This window comes from Pseudorca crassidens, chromosome 17 (assembly GCF_039906515.1).
Source record: "Pseudorca crassidens isolate mPseCra1 chromosome 17, mPseCra1.hap1, whole genome shotgun sequence".
Taxonomy (NCBI): Eukaryota; Metazoa; Chordata; class Mammalia; order Artiodactyla; family Delphinidae; genus Pseudorca; species Pseudorca crassidens.
This window is the reverse complement of record NC_090312.1, coordinates 19,137,201-19,155,047: the sequence shown is the minus strand read 5'-3', so window position 1 is coordinate 19,155,047 and position 17,847 is coordinate 19,137,201. Positions and strand designations below refer to the sequence as shown.

The window sequence follows — 17,847 nt, the reverse complement described above, 5'->3', positions numbered from 1 at the left end:
TGAAAGTGATAGATTGGCGTTTGGTCTGACCTTCTTATTATGTACCTATGAGGTCATAATATCAGTGGCAAAACTAGATGGACAAAACACCAGGATTCCTGGTGCCCTATTTAATCCATGTTCTCTTTTGCTCCACCTCTGCAGCTGTGAACTGTCAACCTACAAACAACGAGATAGGGTTAGTGTGTGATGATGAGCTGGGTACCTCATCATCTTCTCTCCTCTGTCCTCCCTTCTCCCTCCTTCACTGCCTCCTCCCTCTGTGCTTCCCCCTGCCCTCCACTGCCCAAATGTAAGTGTGTCTAATTTAGATGTCTGTGGTCAAAAGACCTGAGGACCTCCTGCCTATACTATCATGTCTCTGAGCGATAGAAAACATTGAAGTGCAAACTATCCTGTTGTCTTGCTCTTGATCTGGTGAGTGGGTTCCTTTGGCTACTGGGTAGCACTACTTAATGATTCAGTGCATTTTCCTCAGCTTTTCAGTGGGACTACCACAGTGGTTTTTTTTGGTTTTGTTTTGTTTTTTGTGTGTGTGCAGTACGCGGGCCTCTCACTGTTGTGGCCTCTCCCGTTGTGGAGCACAGACTCCGGACGCGCAGGCTCAGCGGCCATGGCTCACGGGCCCAGCCGCTCCGCGGCATGTGGGATCTTCCCGGACCTGGGCACGAACCGGTGTCCCCTGCATCGGCAGGCGGACTCTCAACCACTGCGCCACCAGGGAAGCCCGCACAGTGTTTGTTGGTGGGGTTGTGCTCTGTGGGATTCTGGTCCATCTCAGCTAGTTGTATTGCTTTGTAGCATCCAGCAGAGGCAGACCCATGTTTTGTGGGTCCCGAAGCTTAAACAGTTTGAGTTCCTCTTTAAGAAAAATAGTATGACTTACTACAAACAAAAAAAAAGGGGGGGGGAAAGGGTAGGTAGAAAGTATTGAAGGAGTTCTCTGCACGTAAGGGCCCATATTCAAATTCAGTCTGATACACAAAATTTGTCCTGACGTGACCTAGACCACTCCCCAGCCAGCAGCCACCAAAGCTCTTCCAAACCATTTCTAGCTCCCCAGGCGCTCCCTGTTCTCTCTCATCAGCAAGCCTTTGCATGTGCATTTCCATCCATCCCTTCTTTCCTTGCCTAATGCCTGCTGTTCAAGACTTAACTCCGATGGTCAGCTCTATTGGAAAGCGTTCTGAGATCCCCCACAGATGCCTCAGTTTGATGCCCTCATATTTTGTTGTTGCAATTCTCATACCGCATTATAGCTACTCGTTTGTCTCTTTACTGCATGGTGACCTGTGACAGGCAGGAAGGATGCTTTTGACTCTGAATTCTCAGTACCTGATATTAGGACTGGACTGGGAGTTTGCTTTCGGTTTGCTCCTCTCCCTCCTTTAGCTGTGCATCACTGTGTTTCCAGGCTTCTTTGCCCTCTGCTCCTGAGCAGGTTCAGCCAATGGGAGGCACCGCGGAGGATTAGAGGGTAAGAGGAGGAGAAAAGTCAGACTATTTCTCCTCTTAGCCCCACCCCTGCCTCCTCTGCCACTCCAGCTGTGGCTACAGCCCCTGTGTGGCTCCTGCTTCCACTGGAGCATCTCTTACTCTCATTCTAGATCCTACCAGAAAGCTCCAGGCACACCATTTCCTCTCTTTGTCCCTGCACACCTAGGGGTGATAGTTGCTTCCTGCTGTTGCTAATGTTATGGGTTGCCTCATCATTTCTGTTTGGTTTCTCAGTCCTTCTGTCACCCATGTAACCAAATCCCTGTGTTAAATTCCCTCTGCCTGAAAGATCTAGAGTGGTTTACCATTCCCTGGCTGAGCCCTGAATTATAGAGGCATACTAGATGACTAGTTGTTTTATGAAAAAGGCAATAGGGAGAGGGACCCATAGCAGTGGTTTGCAAAGATTCTTTTACATTTAAAACCAATATGTAGGGGCTTCCCTGGTGGCGCAGTGGTTGAGAGTCCGCCTGCCGATGCAGGGGACACCGGTTCGTGCCCCGGTCCGGGAAGATCCCACATGCTGCGGAGCGGCTGGGCACGTGAGCCATGGCCGCTGAGCCTGCGCGTCCGGAGCCTGTGCCCCGCAACGGAAGAGGCCACAACAGTGAGAGGCCCGTATACCGCAAAAAAAAAAAAACAAACCAATATGTATTTTCCAGTCTTGGCCACCATAGCACAAAATGTGGAGCTCCACATGCTGGTACTAATCCTATGGGCCAAGCATGTAAAAATAGCAGAGGCTGGAAAAGGACATTAAATACTTGTTGGATTGAGTCTAATTAATCTGCCACCTTGTAGCTAGGTACTTGATCCAGTACCTTGTACCTAGCAGGCATTCAAGCATACATTGAATGAAAAACAGACTATACTTGGAATTTATCACCAGCCATTTCCCAGGCAACAGACAATATAATAACATAGCTGAAGCCTTGTCTCACATTTTCTGTGGCTTCTTGGTAGAATTACAATGAAAACATTACCCAGGCCTTGCATATCTGCCTGGGCATAAATTCTGAGAGTTGCTCAGAATGTCTGGAATAAAGAGGGAATGTCTCTGCTCCTCGGAGTAGCATGAGACTCCAGCCTGAGTGCTTGGTGTGGTCATGGGACCATAGGAATGGGTAAAATCTTCCCATTCAGAGGCCAACAGGCCAAGGAAAATAGGAAACTGATAACCAAAAGCCAGATCCTGGGCAAGTCATCCGTGTGAGCAGGATAAATCCTATTAAAATCAACCCCAAGTATTGCTCCGAGCAGAGGGCAAGTGTGTGAACCAAGGGAAGTAAGCTGAAGAAATATGATAACCACAGGGCTGATTTCTGAGTGTGGGACCAGAGAAAATGTGCAGATTGATTGGACAGGCAGTTCAGGAAGCCATGACTACAGCAAACAAGACAAACTCAGCCTCTAGGTCCAGCTTGGGATGGAGAGGCCGGGAGTGTTGTGGTTAAGTGTATAGGCCTCAGAATCAACCTGCCTATGTTGAAATCGTGGCTCTGTTACTTACTAGCTAAGGACACATGACTTAACCTCTCTGAATCACAGGCCTCTTTTAGGGTTAACAGTAGTGCCTGCCATCTTGGTTCTTGTGAAGACTAAGTGAGTTTGTACATGTAAAGCATCTAGCATTTGGAACCTGGTGAGGCCATTTATAGGGATAGCTGACACACCGACTGTTCACATCCTTGGTTTGTCAAAAGCTGTAATCAGACCTTGTATTTCATTCATTCATCATATTTCTTGAGTGACTAATATGTGCCTGGTACTAGGAATATAATGATGAACTAGAACAAACATGTCTCTGCCTTAGTAGATCTGTAAAAGAAAATAGTGGAGGGTCAGTGTTAGATTAGTAGTAAGGGAGAATCAGGTAGCCCTGATGTGGTTTCTCATGAGACTTTTAAAAAAGAAAGAATATGACAAATATACCACTCTACTGAGGGATGTTGGTAATGGCGGCGGCCATGCAAGTGTAGGGGGTGGGGATTTTCGGGAACTCTCTACTTTCTATTCAGTATTGCTGTGAACCTCAAAAAGTAAAGTCTATTTTAAAAGTTTCAAAAAAGAAAGAAAGAAGAGAGCAAGATCTTAAAATTCTAATGAGAGTAAGATCTAAGAGAGTAGATCATACAAATTCTCATTAAAAAAAGAAAAAAGAATGAACGAATAAATAATAGAAAAGATTTTATTCTATTCTAAATATTTTTGGTAACTCCACAGAAAACTAAGGATATTTTAATATTAGCTAAATCATATTTTTAGTAAGTTAGATGTTCATTTATGTCAGCTATGCTCAATTTTTTAAAAAATTTTTATTTATTTATTTTTGGCTGCGTTGGGTCTTCGTTGCTGCGTGCGGGCTTTCTCTCGTTGCAGCGAGCAGGGGCTACTCTTCGTTGTGGTGCGCGGGCTTCTCGTTGCAGTGGCTTCTCTTGTTGTGAACACGGGTTCTGGGCACACGGGCTTCAGTAGTTGTAGGGCGTGGGCTCAGTAGTTGTGGCTCACGGGCTCTAGAGCGCAGGCTCAGTAGTTGTGGAGCACGGGCTTAGTTGCTCTGCAGCATGTGGGATCTTCCCGGACCAGGGCTCAAACCTGTGTCCCCTGCATTGGCAGGTGTACTCTCAACCACTGCTCCGCCTGGGAAGTCCCTATGCTCATTTTTTAAAAAATGACAGAAACTTAAATTTAATTGGAGTCCATGATACTCATCTCTAAATAACGCTAGTAGTTAATATTGCCACATAAGGAGCTTGTGAGAAAAAAACAGTTTTCACAAAAGCCAGACATGTGAAAGTAAAAGCAGAGTTCCAGCCTAAGGAATTTTTTTTTTGATCCTTCAAAGGTCATGCTTGCTTTCTAACAGTCAGCTGCGTTTTGGTGTAGACAATCAGTCATTCAGTTAGCCTTCCTGGACACCTACTATGTGCGAGATTGTGCTTGGATCTGACACTAGAGCAATAAATAAGGCATGGTCCCTGCAGTCATCAGGCTCATGGTGCCGGGCGAGGTGAACATGAGAACAAGCAGTGCAATGGGATAAGTGCCAAAGGAGGCACAGGTAATACGGAAGCAAATTATTCATTCATTCATTCATTCATTTGTTCATTCAGTAAATATTTGTGGGTTAGATACTATGTGGAAGGCACCATAGAAATGTAGGGGATATAGCCATGATTGAGATAGATAATCCTTGAATTTGTTGTGCTTCTGCCTGTTGTGGTTGTAAAGAAGCTTTGAGTTGAGTCTTTAAGAATGAGGAGTATTTATGGAGACACCCAAGGTGGAAAGGGTATTTCAGGAGGGAATATCCTGTGAACTCAGGAGTTCCCATGTCTTTGCTCTGGTGACCCCATCTCAGCACCAAATGGCCCCACCTTGGACCCTCACAAAAGAGATGTATGAGGCGAGCCCTTATTATGGGCGATGACTGCATTTTGTCTGTAAAGAATGACTATGCCCAGACTTTATTGTCATTTCATGGACAGTCACAGGCTGACATTTTAGAACATTTGATTTCCTTTCTTTTAATCACAGCCTACAAGGCTTATCAAAAGTATATCCAGTTCTATTCTTAGAGATCTGAGGCCTCTAAGCTTAGCTTTCAATTTCAGTCCTCATCTTAGGTACTTAAATAGTGGTTGTCTGGTTTTTTTTTAACTCTATGTATGTATGTATGTATATATGTATTGTTGGCTGCGTTGGGTCTTTGTTGCTGTGCGGGCTTTCTCTAGCTGGGGCAAGCGGGGGCTACTCTTTGTTGCGGTGCGCAGGCTTCTCATTGTGGTGGCTTCTCTTGTTGTAGAGCACGGGCTCTAGGCTCGCGGGCTTCAGTAGTTGTGGCACACGGGCTCAGTAGTTGTGGCTCACAGGCTCTGGAGCACAGGCTCAGTAGTTGTGGCGCACGGGCTTAGTTGCTCTGTGGCATGTGGGATCTTCCCAGACCAGGGCTCGAACCCGTGTCCCCTGCATTGGCAGGCGGATTCTCAACCACTGGGCCACCAGGGAAGTCCCTTAAATGGTGTTTTTTAACATGTTTTTTTCATTCCAAAAGAAAGATTTATCGGTTGTCATGGACCTGAGTATTCCTTCAGTCTGAGAAACACAAGTGAAGACATAGACAAATATTGATATATTAGCCTACATGTAGTTGGAACATTTCATAACTTCAAGGATAAGGAAATCTAAAATTCTCTGTTAATATATAACTACATCCTTAAAAGCTTTCTTTTTTTCTTTTTTTCTTTTAAGGCATCTTGAGGGGCTGGACTATTCTTTTGAGGACCTTCCTCTCTTACTTTGACTTGTATTGCAGATAATAACAAATGCCACTTGCTTTTCTCTACATAATTAGAGAATTAAAGCAACCAGACGTTCTACTCCCCAGTCTTCCCCACCTTTTGCATTCTTTGTGAATAAGCAAAGGATAGGTCAGGAAACTCTTATCAGGGGCTTATTCCCAAGGATACTGTCCTGGATGTTGTCTTCAGCCTACGTCTTCCACTTGTGGGGAATCCCCGAGAAGCCATGTCCTTACCATTGATCCTTAGGTACTGTAAGGTCACGGGAGGCCTCTGAATCACTGTGCATTTAATCATGCAGCCTGCTGTTAGTCATCGGTGTATTTTCTTGTGTTTTAATTCTTTAAAAATCAGTGGTTCCCTGTGGGGAAAGCAACTCCAACTCTCACAGAAGAAGAGGCTATTTCTGCTAAATTTCCAGATGCACGTTAGGGCACAATTGTTCGCAAGTGAGGGAGCATCTACCTCCTATTAAAAATAGTACTCACAGGACATCTCTGGTGGCACAGTGGTTAAGAATCTGCCTGCCAATGCAGGGGACACAGGTTTGAGCCCTGGTTTGGGAAGATCCCACATGCTGCGGAGCAACGAAGCCCAGGCACCACAACTACTGAGCCCACGTGCCACAACTACTGAAGCCCACACGCCTAGAGCCTGTGCTCCGCAACAAGAGAAGCCACTGCAATGAGAATCCCATGCACCCCAACGAAGCGTAGCCTCTGCTCGCCGCAACTAGAGAAAGCCCGCACGCAGCAACGAAGACCCAACACAGCCAAAAATAAAACAAAAAAATAAAAAGCAAAAAAACAAAAGTACTCACTCCAGTTATTACCCAGTTAGCTAAACCAGTAGCTATTTGGGTAACGCCCAGTAGACGTACTCATGGTGATTTGCTGTCTGAACAACTTGATTTAGCAATTGAGCATTAGATGTTGGCTTGTCTATGTGATTTTTAAACTCAGATATGATTGTAGTTTTACTTTTGAGAAATAACTCTCTTCCTGTCAGTTCCTAGGAGAAGAGTGAGTCTCAGAACAGGAGGTCAGAGGCTTGGTGGTCAGTGCCCTGCCCTCTTCCTGCAGTACTGGTCTTTCCTGAGCTCAGAAAACACCACCAAGGCCACGTGCAATAGGCATGGATATTAGGGAAGCATTGAGGTGGATCGAGCAGCCCTGAGGACCGCTAACAAGGAAGAAGGGCTTTTTTAAAGGTGACAGGTATACCACCTTGACCCCAAGAGGTGGTCAACAAGGAACACAGCAGACATCAAAACGTCAAACGAAAGGACCATCAGTATATGTGCAGTGTAGAAAAACACTGCTATTCCCAGAGCAAATACTACATCAATACCTTTCTTTCTGGAAGTTACAAACCAAGATGTTAAAAGTGATTCTTTTCTAGGACTGGAGTCCTTGCTTTTTGTATCTTCTAATTTGCCTACAGTGAACATGCCTTGCACTTAGAAGGGAAAAAAAAGCTATTTGTAACTATAAACACTTTAGATCACTTGCATGCCTGCTGCCTATCAAATTATTTTCCTTTATTTATGTTCCCTCCTAGGCTTTGCCAGTTCACACATAATTTCTTTGTAATTATGAAGAGATGTATTTCTGCATTCTATTATTTCGAAGTATTATTGTACATGAAAAACAGATACTAGAGACTTTCTGTGATGCGAACCAGGGTAACCCAGACCCCAGTCTGATTCTTCTCTCTGTCTGACGAATCGGGCCTCAATATAGCTTGCTGTCACCTGTTCAGCAGTCTTGTGATAGGACCCATTTGGACGATGAGGTGTCAGAGCCTGTATTTCTCTGTTTTTCTGCCTGTAAAAATCTATAGTTTGTTAACACCAGCGTAAATTATTTGGAATAAGAAGTTTGTTCAGTGGAAAAGAAACATGAATAGGTTTAGATTTTTATGGGGCTGAATCAGCCAAATCAAACACAGGCCGTCCTGAAGCTTCCAAGTTTTTAATGGAAACTCACGCTCTTTAGAACTTTGCTGCCTAATTATAATTCATGCCTTCTGCAGATACATTACAGGGTGGACCAAAAGGAAAATGTTAGATATGTCCACTTGTGATTTCTATTGTGTTACTTGTGGGGTGCCAACTGCATGCGTCCAATGGCCTGGTGCGTGCAAAGACACAGGCCAGATCCCTGCAGGCTGAGCCACTTCAGTGGGAGGGAGGACGATAAACTTGCAGTATTACAAATACAGAAGACAACTCAGATACAGAGCCAGCCTTCTGTATGTGGTTGTGCAGAAGTCACCAGTGTCAGGATTCAATTTAAAAGTCCCATGACAACCGTAACCCTAAATCAACCCTCATCATTGCCTTCATCAGCGATATCCTTTCAAAACCCAGAAAAACAGAACCACCCAGATGTCATTTTAAGGAGAACTTTCTTTTCTTTCTTTCTTTCTTTTTTCTTCTTTTTTTGAATAGGTTTAACTGGTGTGAAGGGAGATAAAGGAAATCCAGGCATTGGAACTCAAGGTCCAAGAGGCCCCCCTGGGCCAGCAGGTAACTCTTCCTACCTAACAGGAAACTGTAAGGTGGAAATCCTAAATCTCTATATTCACTTGACATTGCAGGTGAGGCAAATGGCCATATTACATCCTTGTGTCCAACTGGAATGGCTATATTTCTCGTTCCTTTCATTGGAAGGCTAGTTTGTTAGTAACGAACCTCCCAATACACAAACCCCCAAAGATACAGCATATTCTGGGATCTTATTGGTTGCGTGAGTTAGGCTGGGCTAGGCTATGCTGTAGTAACAAATCAATCCCCAGTGCTTAGTGGATTGATACTTACCCAAAGTTTGATGTGGGTACGGTAACTTTCCCCCCATTTTGGAACAAAAGGCCTTGGGAGAAAGATAAAGGAGGCACATCAGCTTCCTGAATGCAGGATGAAAGATGTCATTTCCAGTCATATTTCACTGGCTGAAACTAGCCATATGGCCCCAGCCGACCTGTAAGGGAGTCTCAAAATCTAGGGGAACGCATGGATATTGGATGAACACTCGTAGTTTCTGCCACCATGGTCACCTGACTGAATGAGTTTTGTGTATTCTACTATGTGCTTTTAGAATGGCTTCCAGATGATCATACTCTGTTATTAAAGTTATAAGGTTACAATCCAACTGTATTTACAATCCCGGTCTTAGCCATATTGAATCAAATGACTTACCGATTTTTCTTTCCAACCTAATGATGATTTTGGAAAATACCTTTTGTAGGAGAGATTCCTAATGCAATGGATTCACTTTGAGTATAAATACTCCTGTTATTAGAGATTGTATGAGGAACTGATCTAGCTCATGCCTTACACGGAATGAGTGGTTAGTGAATGTTAATTGAATGAAACGGAATGCATCTGAGAGTCACAACGCTTTTCAAATATAAGGTGATACGTGTTCCTAATTTTCATTGTGGTTCTAGTTGAAGAGTTTCATTTCTAGTTGAAAAAGGCCTTCTAAGCACTGTTGGAATCCAGGCCTAAAGCAAAACAAAGCAAACGCATAAACCAGAAAAATGCCAGACTGACGTACTTCTTAAATTCACAGAAATTTTAATCCCCGTCTCACTTTCACTCAGTGTAAGTTCTCAATTGATTCAAGCTAGCCTAAAGAAATTTTGGATTCGTATATTGGGTCCAATTTCAGAATTCTCATTTTTCTCCTCCAGTATAATTTCTTTCAAATTTAGACTAATTTATTCCAATTATCTGGGGCCATAAACCAGGATAAGTTATAAGGTTGAGATCAAGTGTGTTCATGTGTGTGTGCATATGTACGTGTGTGTGTGTGTGTGTGTGTGTGTGTGCATGGCCATACATTGAATTCATAAGGAACCTGCATTGGGAAACAGAAACTCCATAAAGAAAACAAGGTTGACAGTGGTATGCTCCTTTCCCTTTCATATCCAGGAGGTGATTAAAAAAAAGACTACATTTTGCTTTCTGGTTTCCTGAGCTGATTGAAAGCATTGACCTCCAGGAGAACATGTGATTGCAGTATGATCCTCTTCCAGGAAATCCAGTTCAGGAATAGAACTCAATGAGTAGAGAGAGGCAGATCACCCCAGTTGTTAAGATGTGTAATATGGCTTCTTGTAAGAGTTAGTTTACTTCTTGGTAGTCTGAAAACTCACCCTGTGATGATAAAAGACCAACTGTTTTCATTGGTGGGTACTTCGTAGGACCTTCCGGGGAAAGTCGGCCAGGAAGCCCTGGACCCCCTGGCTCTCCTGGACCAAGGGGTCCACCAGGTCACTTGGGGGTGCCTGGACCACAAGGTCCTTCTGGCCAGCCTGGATACTGCGACCCCTCTTCATGTTCTGCCTACAGCGTAGGAGGTAAGTGTCAGCCCTTGTGGGCTTTGAGCAATGTCTTGCTATGCTTAGTATCATAATGGTGAGGGTGCTATAAAAGCAGACCTATTATGCACAGGAAGCAGAGCTTGAATTGCTCACAACCTTTTAAATTATCCAGAGGCATCTTCTGTAAAGTACAAATTAATATAGAGGTTACCTCTGAAGAGGAAATTTAAAATAATACCACATCTAAGTCTTCCTTGCTTCCAAATGGCGATCCACACAGATTTGGCCTCTGACCTCATATCTGATCATTGAGGGACATGTTTGAACATTCTTTGGGGCCTCTCATTCTGTGTTATTTCTGTGGTGTGGCCACGAAGTCCTCTAAAGTTTTACTCTTGTTTTGGGGAAACCTCAAACTTAGAACTTTCCCCGTAATTAGGAGGGCCCTGGAGATACTGTTGGGTGACATCCTGCCCACCGCATGCATTTTAGGTCACCAAGGATTATTTTAAGAAACAAAAGTGGCCATGCTGTCCTTGCCTCTTCCTAACCACTAGACTGAGATTCTGAAAAGATTATGCTTCCTGAAAACATCTGTGGTCTGCATGCTGGAGGGTTGTGTAATGGGACATTTTTTAACATAGTCACACTTGGAAGCATCAAGAGAGAGGTTCAAAGACTGCTTTGGGGCAATGAGCTTATTAGCCAATGAATTTAAATTTTCTGCTTTAGAAGAAATTTAACCTTATTTGCCAGAGGGACTGGTCAAAGTTTTGCTGATGTGTTTTTCTCTGTTCATCTCTTCCCTCCCCGTTCTCTCAAATATCCCTGTCCCTTATTAAGATCTGATCCCTTACAATGATTACCAGCACTGATGTGGAACTCCTCCACTGATTACGTTGGCCTGGGCAATTGGCTGCAGATACAGAACTGTCCTGTTGACCACCACCACGCATCCCCTGCCCCTAACAATGGGCACTCTGTTTCCCTGCCTCACCTGCTTCCCTACCTGCCCACTGTCACATTTCTTGCCCTCCCTGCTCCAAGCACATACAATGATAAGACTGGAACTTAACCAAATCACATGTGTCAGTTGTTATAGAAACTGACTGCTGCATATCAGCCTGAGCGTAGGTATAAGATTGTCTACCAAGAATTATCCCAAGCTTCCCTAGGTGAAGGCCCAGGAATAGTTACTTAAATGTGTCTTCTCCTCTTTCCTGTAGCCACACAAATTGCTGGGCGCCTTTCTCCCTGACCACCCTACTATCCATTCTTCCTCTGATCACCTCCCCTCCCTACTGCCCCCTGGTGTTGGACTTCTAACATGAGATGGGTTTTTAAAATGTATTTTTCTTTCATCATTCTGCTGAGATTTCAGGGTTTCTTTTGTAAATAAAACATGTAATATTTAAGCAGTTGGCTGTGATTCTAGTTTCCTAACAATTTCTGCAGTATATCTGTACCTTCCTTCTTTCGCTAACCATCTGAAACCTCCTGGCAAAGGTGCAAGCACTGTGGTGGATAAAGGTAGCTACTACTTTCTACCCGAGCAGGATATCTCTGTACTTTAGAGACTGTGTCTCTATGGACCCATATAAGGGGAGGATATCAATTTATGGTTCCTGGGTTCTATCACGTCCCCACCCCCACTCTTCCTCTCTAGTTCCCCATCCTGATGAGCCAGAGTTCACCCCTGTCCAAGATGAGCTGGAAGCCATGGAGCTGTGGGGCTCTGGGATCTGATAGTCTCAGGAGAACTTGGAGGACCAACCGCAAAAGCTCCTAAGGCAACTTATTCAAGAAGAATGTCATTATGTGGTTTGTATGCTGCCTTTGGGAGGGGACTCATTTCACCAGCCTACATCTCCTCCTTGGATATTGTTAATAATATTGTTATATTAACAAAAAGTATGTTTAAAACAATTCCCCTAATCCATGACACCATAGGATTGATTTCTCTTTGTTGTTTTAATGGCATGCTCAAAGAAAAATTGGCCAAGAAGTTTGAACTCTGGAATCTTTTCTGTGGTAGATGATCTCAAGTCCTAAAATGCAACAAGACAGATATGACTGTCTTTGAGGAAAATGGGGTCCCAGCAGAACAGGAATTCAAAGGGACTCGAAGATTATGCTGTTTATCCTTATCCCCTCTAGGAATGACCTTGCTGAAAAGAAAGGAGGGACATGATTGGAGAAACTACCTCTTGCTAAATTGATCTGTCCAACTCTGAGATCACTTGGTAACTAGCTCCACTGGTATCCAAGAATATGTGTTAGAAATAACCTTTCCGAATTTGGTGATTGTAAAAATAGATTTAGTTTTTTCAGTGGCTTTTGACATGTAAAATAATGACTTCCCACTGATTCTGATGGAAAAAGATCCAATTTTGTTGAATAATTTATCCAGCAGTATGTTCCAGAGCTTGCGCTCCTTAACCACATGGATTACTTTGTACATGCAGATATATTTTTGCAAACCTATTTCCATTCTTTTTTTAAGCAAATAAAAATTTTAAACAATGTATGTGGATTGTTTTTATTTTATTCCATTTCTATATGTCACCTTAAACTTTTGTAGTTGGCTTAGGTTTAACCAGAAAAATGACAGCTGCCTACCTTTAGACACTCATTCAAACATTCATTCATTCATTCATTCATTCTGAGTGTGGTAGGATACTTAACAGAAAAAGGCAGCTGACTTGAGCCTAACAGACTGACAGAATTCTATTATTCCTATATAACCTACCAGACAGACTTGACTGTGAAAATGTAAGACTGATGCTAAGTAAATGTTTGCCTAAAGAACTTATCTTTCGGTTTTAAGAAAAACTCTAGAAGACAAAGAAGAAATGAGGTTGAATCTAATAGATTTTAATTTCTAAACTATAATTTGTCTTTTGCTCATAAAGGAAAACACTAGGTGTTTGAAAAAGATTTGGGTTCTATTAATTGTTTGTTGAAAATAGAAATGAAAGAGAACCATAAACTGAACGTATATTCCTTTTCCTCTGTAACATCTCCGTGATAACAGGTAATTGTCAGAAGTAGGGATGGGGTCATTTATCACCAGAAGCTGGAGTCTTCCTGGATCAGGAAGGTCTCTTGAGATTCTTTGGGTCCCCTCACCACACAGATTGGTTTAAGACCTTCCCATCCAAAGTATTCAAACAAAAGGGTCTATGTGTGCCTTTGGGGATCCAGGTAAACATAAATATATTCTTTGCTGCCTTTGCAAGAAATGAAAGAAGACAGTGAGCAGATAACCAACAGTGGTTCCCTTGTAGTTATGGCGCATGCTTCCACATGTAGAAAGCAGGACTAATGAGGAGGAAAGCTTGCACAAGATTGAATGGCCCAGAATCACCTGAGAGAACTCTTTAAATGACTGGGGTGTGTCACTAGTCATAGCATTCCCTTGTATCTCAGATTTCTTGGTCTTCAACAAGTGAGTAGAGAGGATATTCTGTATACGTTAGTGTTTGGCCCTTGGAAATGCAAAGGCTTCTTATGTCACTCAGAAGACCTTCAAAGTTTGATATAAATGGCGAAGTATAAACACTAGAGGTTCTAGTCCATTCATATCATTCTTTTTTTAAAATAAATTTACTTATTTTTGGCTGCGTTGGGTCTTCATTACTGCGCACTGACTTTCTTTAGTTGCGGCGAGCGGGGGGCTATCTTTGTTGTGGTGCGCGGGCTTCTCATTGTGGTGGCTTCTCTTGTTGTGGAGCACGGGCTCTACGCGCATGGGATTCAGTTGCTGTGGCACACGGGCTCAGTAGTTGTGGCTCACGGGCTCTAGAGTGCAGGCTCAGTAGTTGTGGCTCATGGGCTTAATTGCTCTGTGGCATGTGGGATCTTCCCGGACCAGGGATGGAACCCGTGTCCCCTGCATTGGCAGGCGGATTCTTAACCACTGCAACACCAGTGAAGTCCCCATATCATTCTTGAGTTGTGCAAATACACTTGGCTTTGATTTTACTTGGTGATCTAAATTTGTTTATTTAAGCTGTGGGAACACTTCATTAGTTTGGAATTTGTCATCACTTGGACCCAGTTCATGAGATTTTTATTGAGTGAAATGTTCATAATAAAAGGTGTAATCCAAATTCAAGGTTTTTATGTTTACAGTACATTGCCTTGTCATAAAAGCTTATTTTGAAGTACATTTTTATTGACTTACCTATTTTGGCAGGAATATACTTACATTTTAATTTATACTTTATATCATTTCTGAAAGTAATAAAGTGTAATTTCATAAAAGGACATTACTCCTCAGAATTTTCATCACTTTGGTTAAAAACTTGATTCCTAGAATTACAGACTCGGGGCAGAGTGGTTGAAAAGTTTAGTTTAGGAGAAAACTGAGCATAAGTCGGAGTTTGGGAGAGTAACCAGGGCTAGAGATATAAATTTAGGAGTCAGGTGCACGTAGGTAGTATTTAAAGGCTATGCAAATGGATGCGATCACCTGGAACATTTCCCTACCTTCTACTATCCCTTTTTCATTTTTGTTTCCACAAGCTCTCCAACCTGGTTTTTCTTATTTTATTTTGAAATGTATCTCTCAGCTAAATATTCTCCAGACTACAGCCACAGTGAACTAGTTGCAAAAACCCTTGATGTGTGTTCTCTCTTACTTATCTTTGGCATGCTTTTTCTTCCACTTGGGAAACCTTCATCTTTGTCCCACCCCAGTTTAAAGGACCTATTTATTTTTGTTTGTTTGTTTTCACTTTTATTATGAAACATGTTAAACATATTGAAAAGTAGAGAGACTAGCAAATAAACGTATACCATCTCCTTTAAAAAATAATTTTTACCATTTGGGCATATTTGTTTCATAAATTTAAAGTATTTTGATACAAGTTATGGACATCATGACACATCACCCTTAAACGCTTCAACATGCATCTAGGATATTTTCCTCAAATCCACAATTTCATTATCACACCTTATGAAAGTAACAGTTATTCCATAATAACATTTAATTTCCAACTTCCCTCAGTTGTCCCGAAGAAGTAAAGGACCTACTTTTATTCGTATTCACCATTTGAAACTAAGCCAGGCTCCTCCTCCTGTGTGAAGCCTTCTCTGAACCCCACCATCACCACCTGGACAACCTCCATAACCATGACACCATAGTCCCCTTTTCTAGTGAGTTCTTTAACCTCTGAGCTCCCATTTTACTTGTGTGCATACTTTAAGCGGTCTCAGACTGTCCACAGTGTGCTTAGCACTTAACAGCTGCTCAGTAAATGTTTGTAGAATCGTCTCACCCTAGCACAGTTTGATTTATAATCCGAGTCAAATCATATACTCAGTCTACAGTGGGAAGAGTTTCCTCTAGCTATAAGCCAGAACATTTGGGAGACAGCAATAATGCCTAGGAATGAATGATCAGCTTCTTAGAAAGATCTATTAAGTATTTCAGAATGTGAGGAAGAGGTATTTAAATCTTGTCTTTCTATACATGTATTCATCCATCTCTTTGTGCATGCATCCATCCATCTATCAAACTTTTAATTAGTATCTGCCACGGGTTCAGCCACGTATTAGGGTGCAGGGAAAGAAAAGGTGGATATGATGGTGTAGGAGCTTCCTAACTTCTTGCTCTAAGTTGAAGCAGGTAAGGTAATTTGGACAAGATTGTGGAAGATCTATCCCATGAAAAAATGTTCAGATTTCTGCCTGAAAGCAATAGGAAGTCAGTAGGGGTCTTTAAGTAGGTAAGTGACCTGATTGGGCGTATTATTTGCAGACACAATTTTTATATAGTGTAAATTTAAGATTGACTGGTGTGGGGAAAGATCAAGAAAAGAAAAAGACATTTAATGAAGACCTCCCACGTATTAGCCTCTATTCCGGATTCCTTATATTAAGTTGATTTCCACAAGTTAGGTAAGTATTCCCTTTTTACAAACGATCAGACATGTAAGGTAAGTAACATGACACACATCCAGAGAAGAGGAAAAGAAGGAATTCTAACTCTAATTGGTTTGCTCTCGTAGCTCATGACCCCTTCCCTGTATGTACCACGCTGCCTGGTGCAGTAGTTCAGATGACAAGGGCCTGGACCACAGTGGTGCAGTGAGGAATAAGAAGAGGAGAGAGATTTGAGAGCTGATGAAGAAGTATGTACTATGGGCAGAACTTGACTGATGGGATAAGGTTGGGAAATGACAGGCAGAAGGTAAGAATGACTTCAAGATTGCAAGTTTGGGAGGTTGAGTGAGTGGGAATTTCACTGAGTTAGAAACTTGAGGAGGAAGAGAGAATGATTTTAGAATGGCATGCTGGTTTTGAGGCTTTTCTGCTTTTTTCAGAGTAAGTACGATATTAACGGCAGATAACAACTCAAGAAGGTTGAGACAGTGAAGAATGATTTTGGATGACTAATTTAGTCTGTGACAACCACCAGAACTTAATCCCTTTGGGCCTGTCCCCCCAAAGAAGGGCTGTTCAAATGCAGAATGGAAGTTTCCAAGGTATGAACCAAAATATTTGGTTTAAAAAAATCATAACTTTTGGTTCTGATTTGCTGTGGCATTGGAAACACTGATGTAAATGGTCCATTTGTGCTAGACAAGCTCAGAGTTCAGAGAATTCTTTTGTCACGAAGTCCTGGTTATTCTGTACTCTCTAGAATAACTCTATCCTTAACAAAAATTAACTACACGAATATACTTGCAACAGTTTTACGTTATTTATCAGACTGAATAATTTGATTAGAAATTCGGCTGACACGAGATGCTTAAATCTAATTGATAAATGAAAAAAGCAAGTTGCAGAACAATATGTACAATATTTATCTATTATTCTGTTCATCTATATTGAAAAATTGGGATGAATAAACTCCAGACACTTAACCAGGCTTACTTCCTGGTTATGGGATTGTGCAAAGTGTTCATTTCACTTAACTGTTCATGTTTAACATTTCTGTATTGTTTGAAAAATATTTTGCAACAAGCGTGTGCTCTCAGAAATTTTACAGGAAAATCACAGGAGATTTCAGAGCAAAATTCTACTTTACAAAAATAATCTATTACCTTTTTAATAGTCTCATCCTAATGAATGATGTGAATGAATGAAGAAATATGAGTCACTGATGTTTAGGAAAGTGGAGGCAGGGCTACTTTTAAAAGCAGAATAAAAGAGGCAGTAGGAGGGCTGGGATAATTTGCTTGTTTTGGTAGCATATCTAAATGCACAAATGTTAGTAATGATTTACTTTTTTCTCTGTATCTTGCTAAGTAATAAAAAAACATACACTGGCATAAATAACCATATTTCATTGTTTGTTTCTAGAATGTTTAATTGCATTTTATCTCATTGATTAAAAACATTACCATGACCAACGTAGTGAAAATCAACTTTTCTAACCTAACTTAAAAGAAGTTTTATAATGGAATCCAAAGAAGTAAAAATATCTTTTCCTCAGCTCTAAAATGAATTTTGTATGGTAACAAAACAAAACTGAGTCAGACAGAAAAGATATGTATAATTACCGGAGACATTTCATCTCCATTTTTCCCTGTCCTGTCATCTGGCCCACATTCAGTGACTCCTGATAAAACCGTATCCCTGTTATGCCCTAAAACTCATGTCACAAAATCGTTAACCAGCTGGGCTTTCCCTCTGAGAAATCACTGTTATTTGAATGTGCTCAGTTATTGAATAGATGTATTGAAGAGGATTTGGTTATTAGAAAATTCAT

General features: G+C 41.8%; 1 protein-coding gene across 4 annotated transcripts in view; it reads left to right on the top strand.

The window, feature by feature from the left end:
- COL14A1 (collagen type XIV alpha 1 chain) overlaps positions 1 to 12,654 on the top strand; it is a 245,298-nt gene extending 232,644 nt beyond the window's left edge. For 3 of the 4 annotated variants that reach the window (XM_067711390.1, XM_067711391.1, XM_067711389.1), the window contains exons 46-48: positions 8,251 to 8,328; positions 10,008 to 10,163; positions 11,794 to 12,654. In XM_067711390.1, coding sequence (XP_067567491.1) covers positions 8,251 to 8,328; positions 10,008 to 10,163; positions 11,794 to 11,873 — 314 coding nt within the window. In that variant the 3' untranslated portion in view covers positions 11,874 to 12,654. Of the gene's footprint in view, positions 1 to 8,250; positions 8,329 to 10,007; positions 10,164 to 10,970 lie in introns of all 4 variants that reach the window. The other variant, XM_067711392.1, reaches the window with a different exon arrangement.
- The last annotated feature ends 5,193 nt before the right edge of the window (positions 12,655 to 17,847 follow it).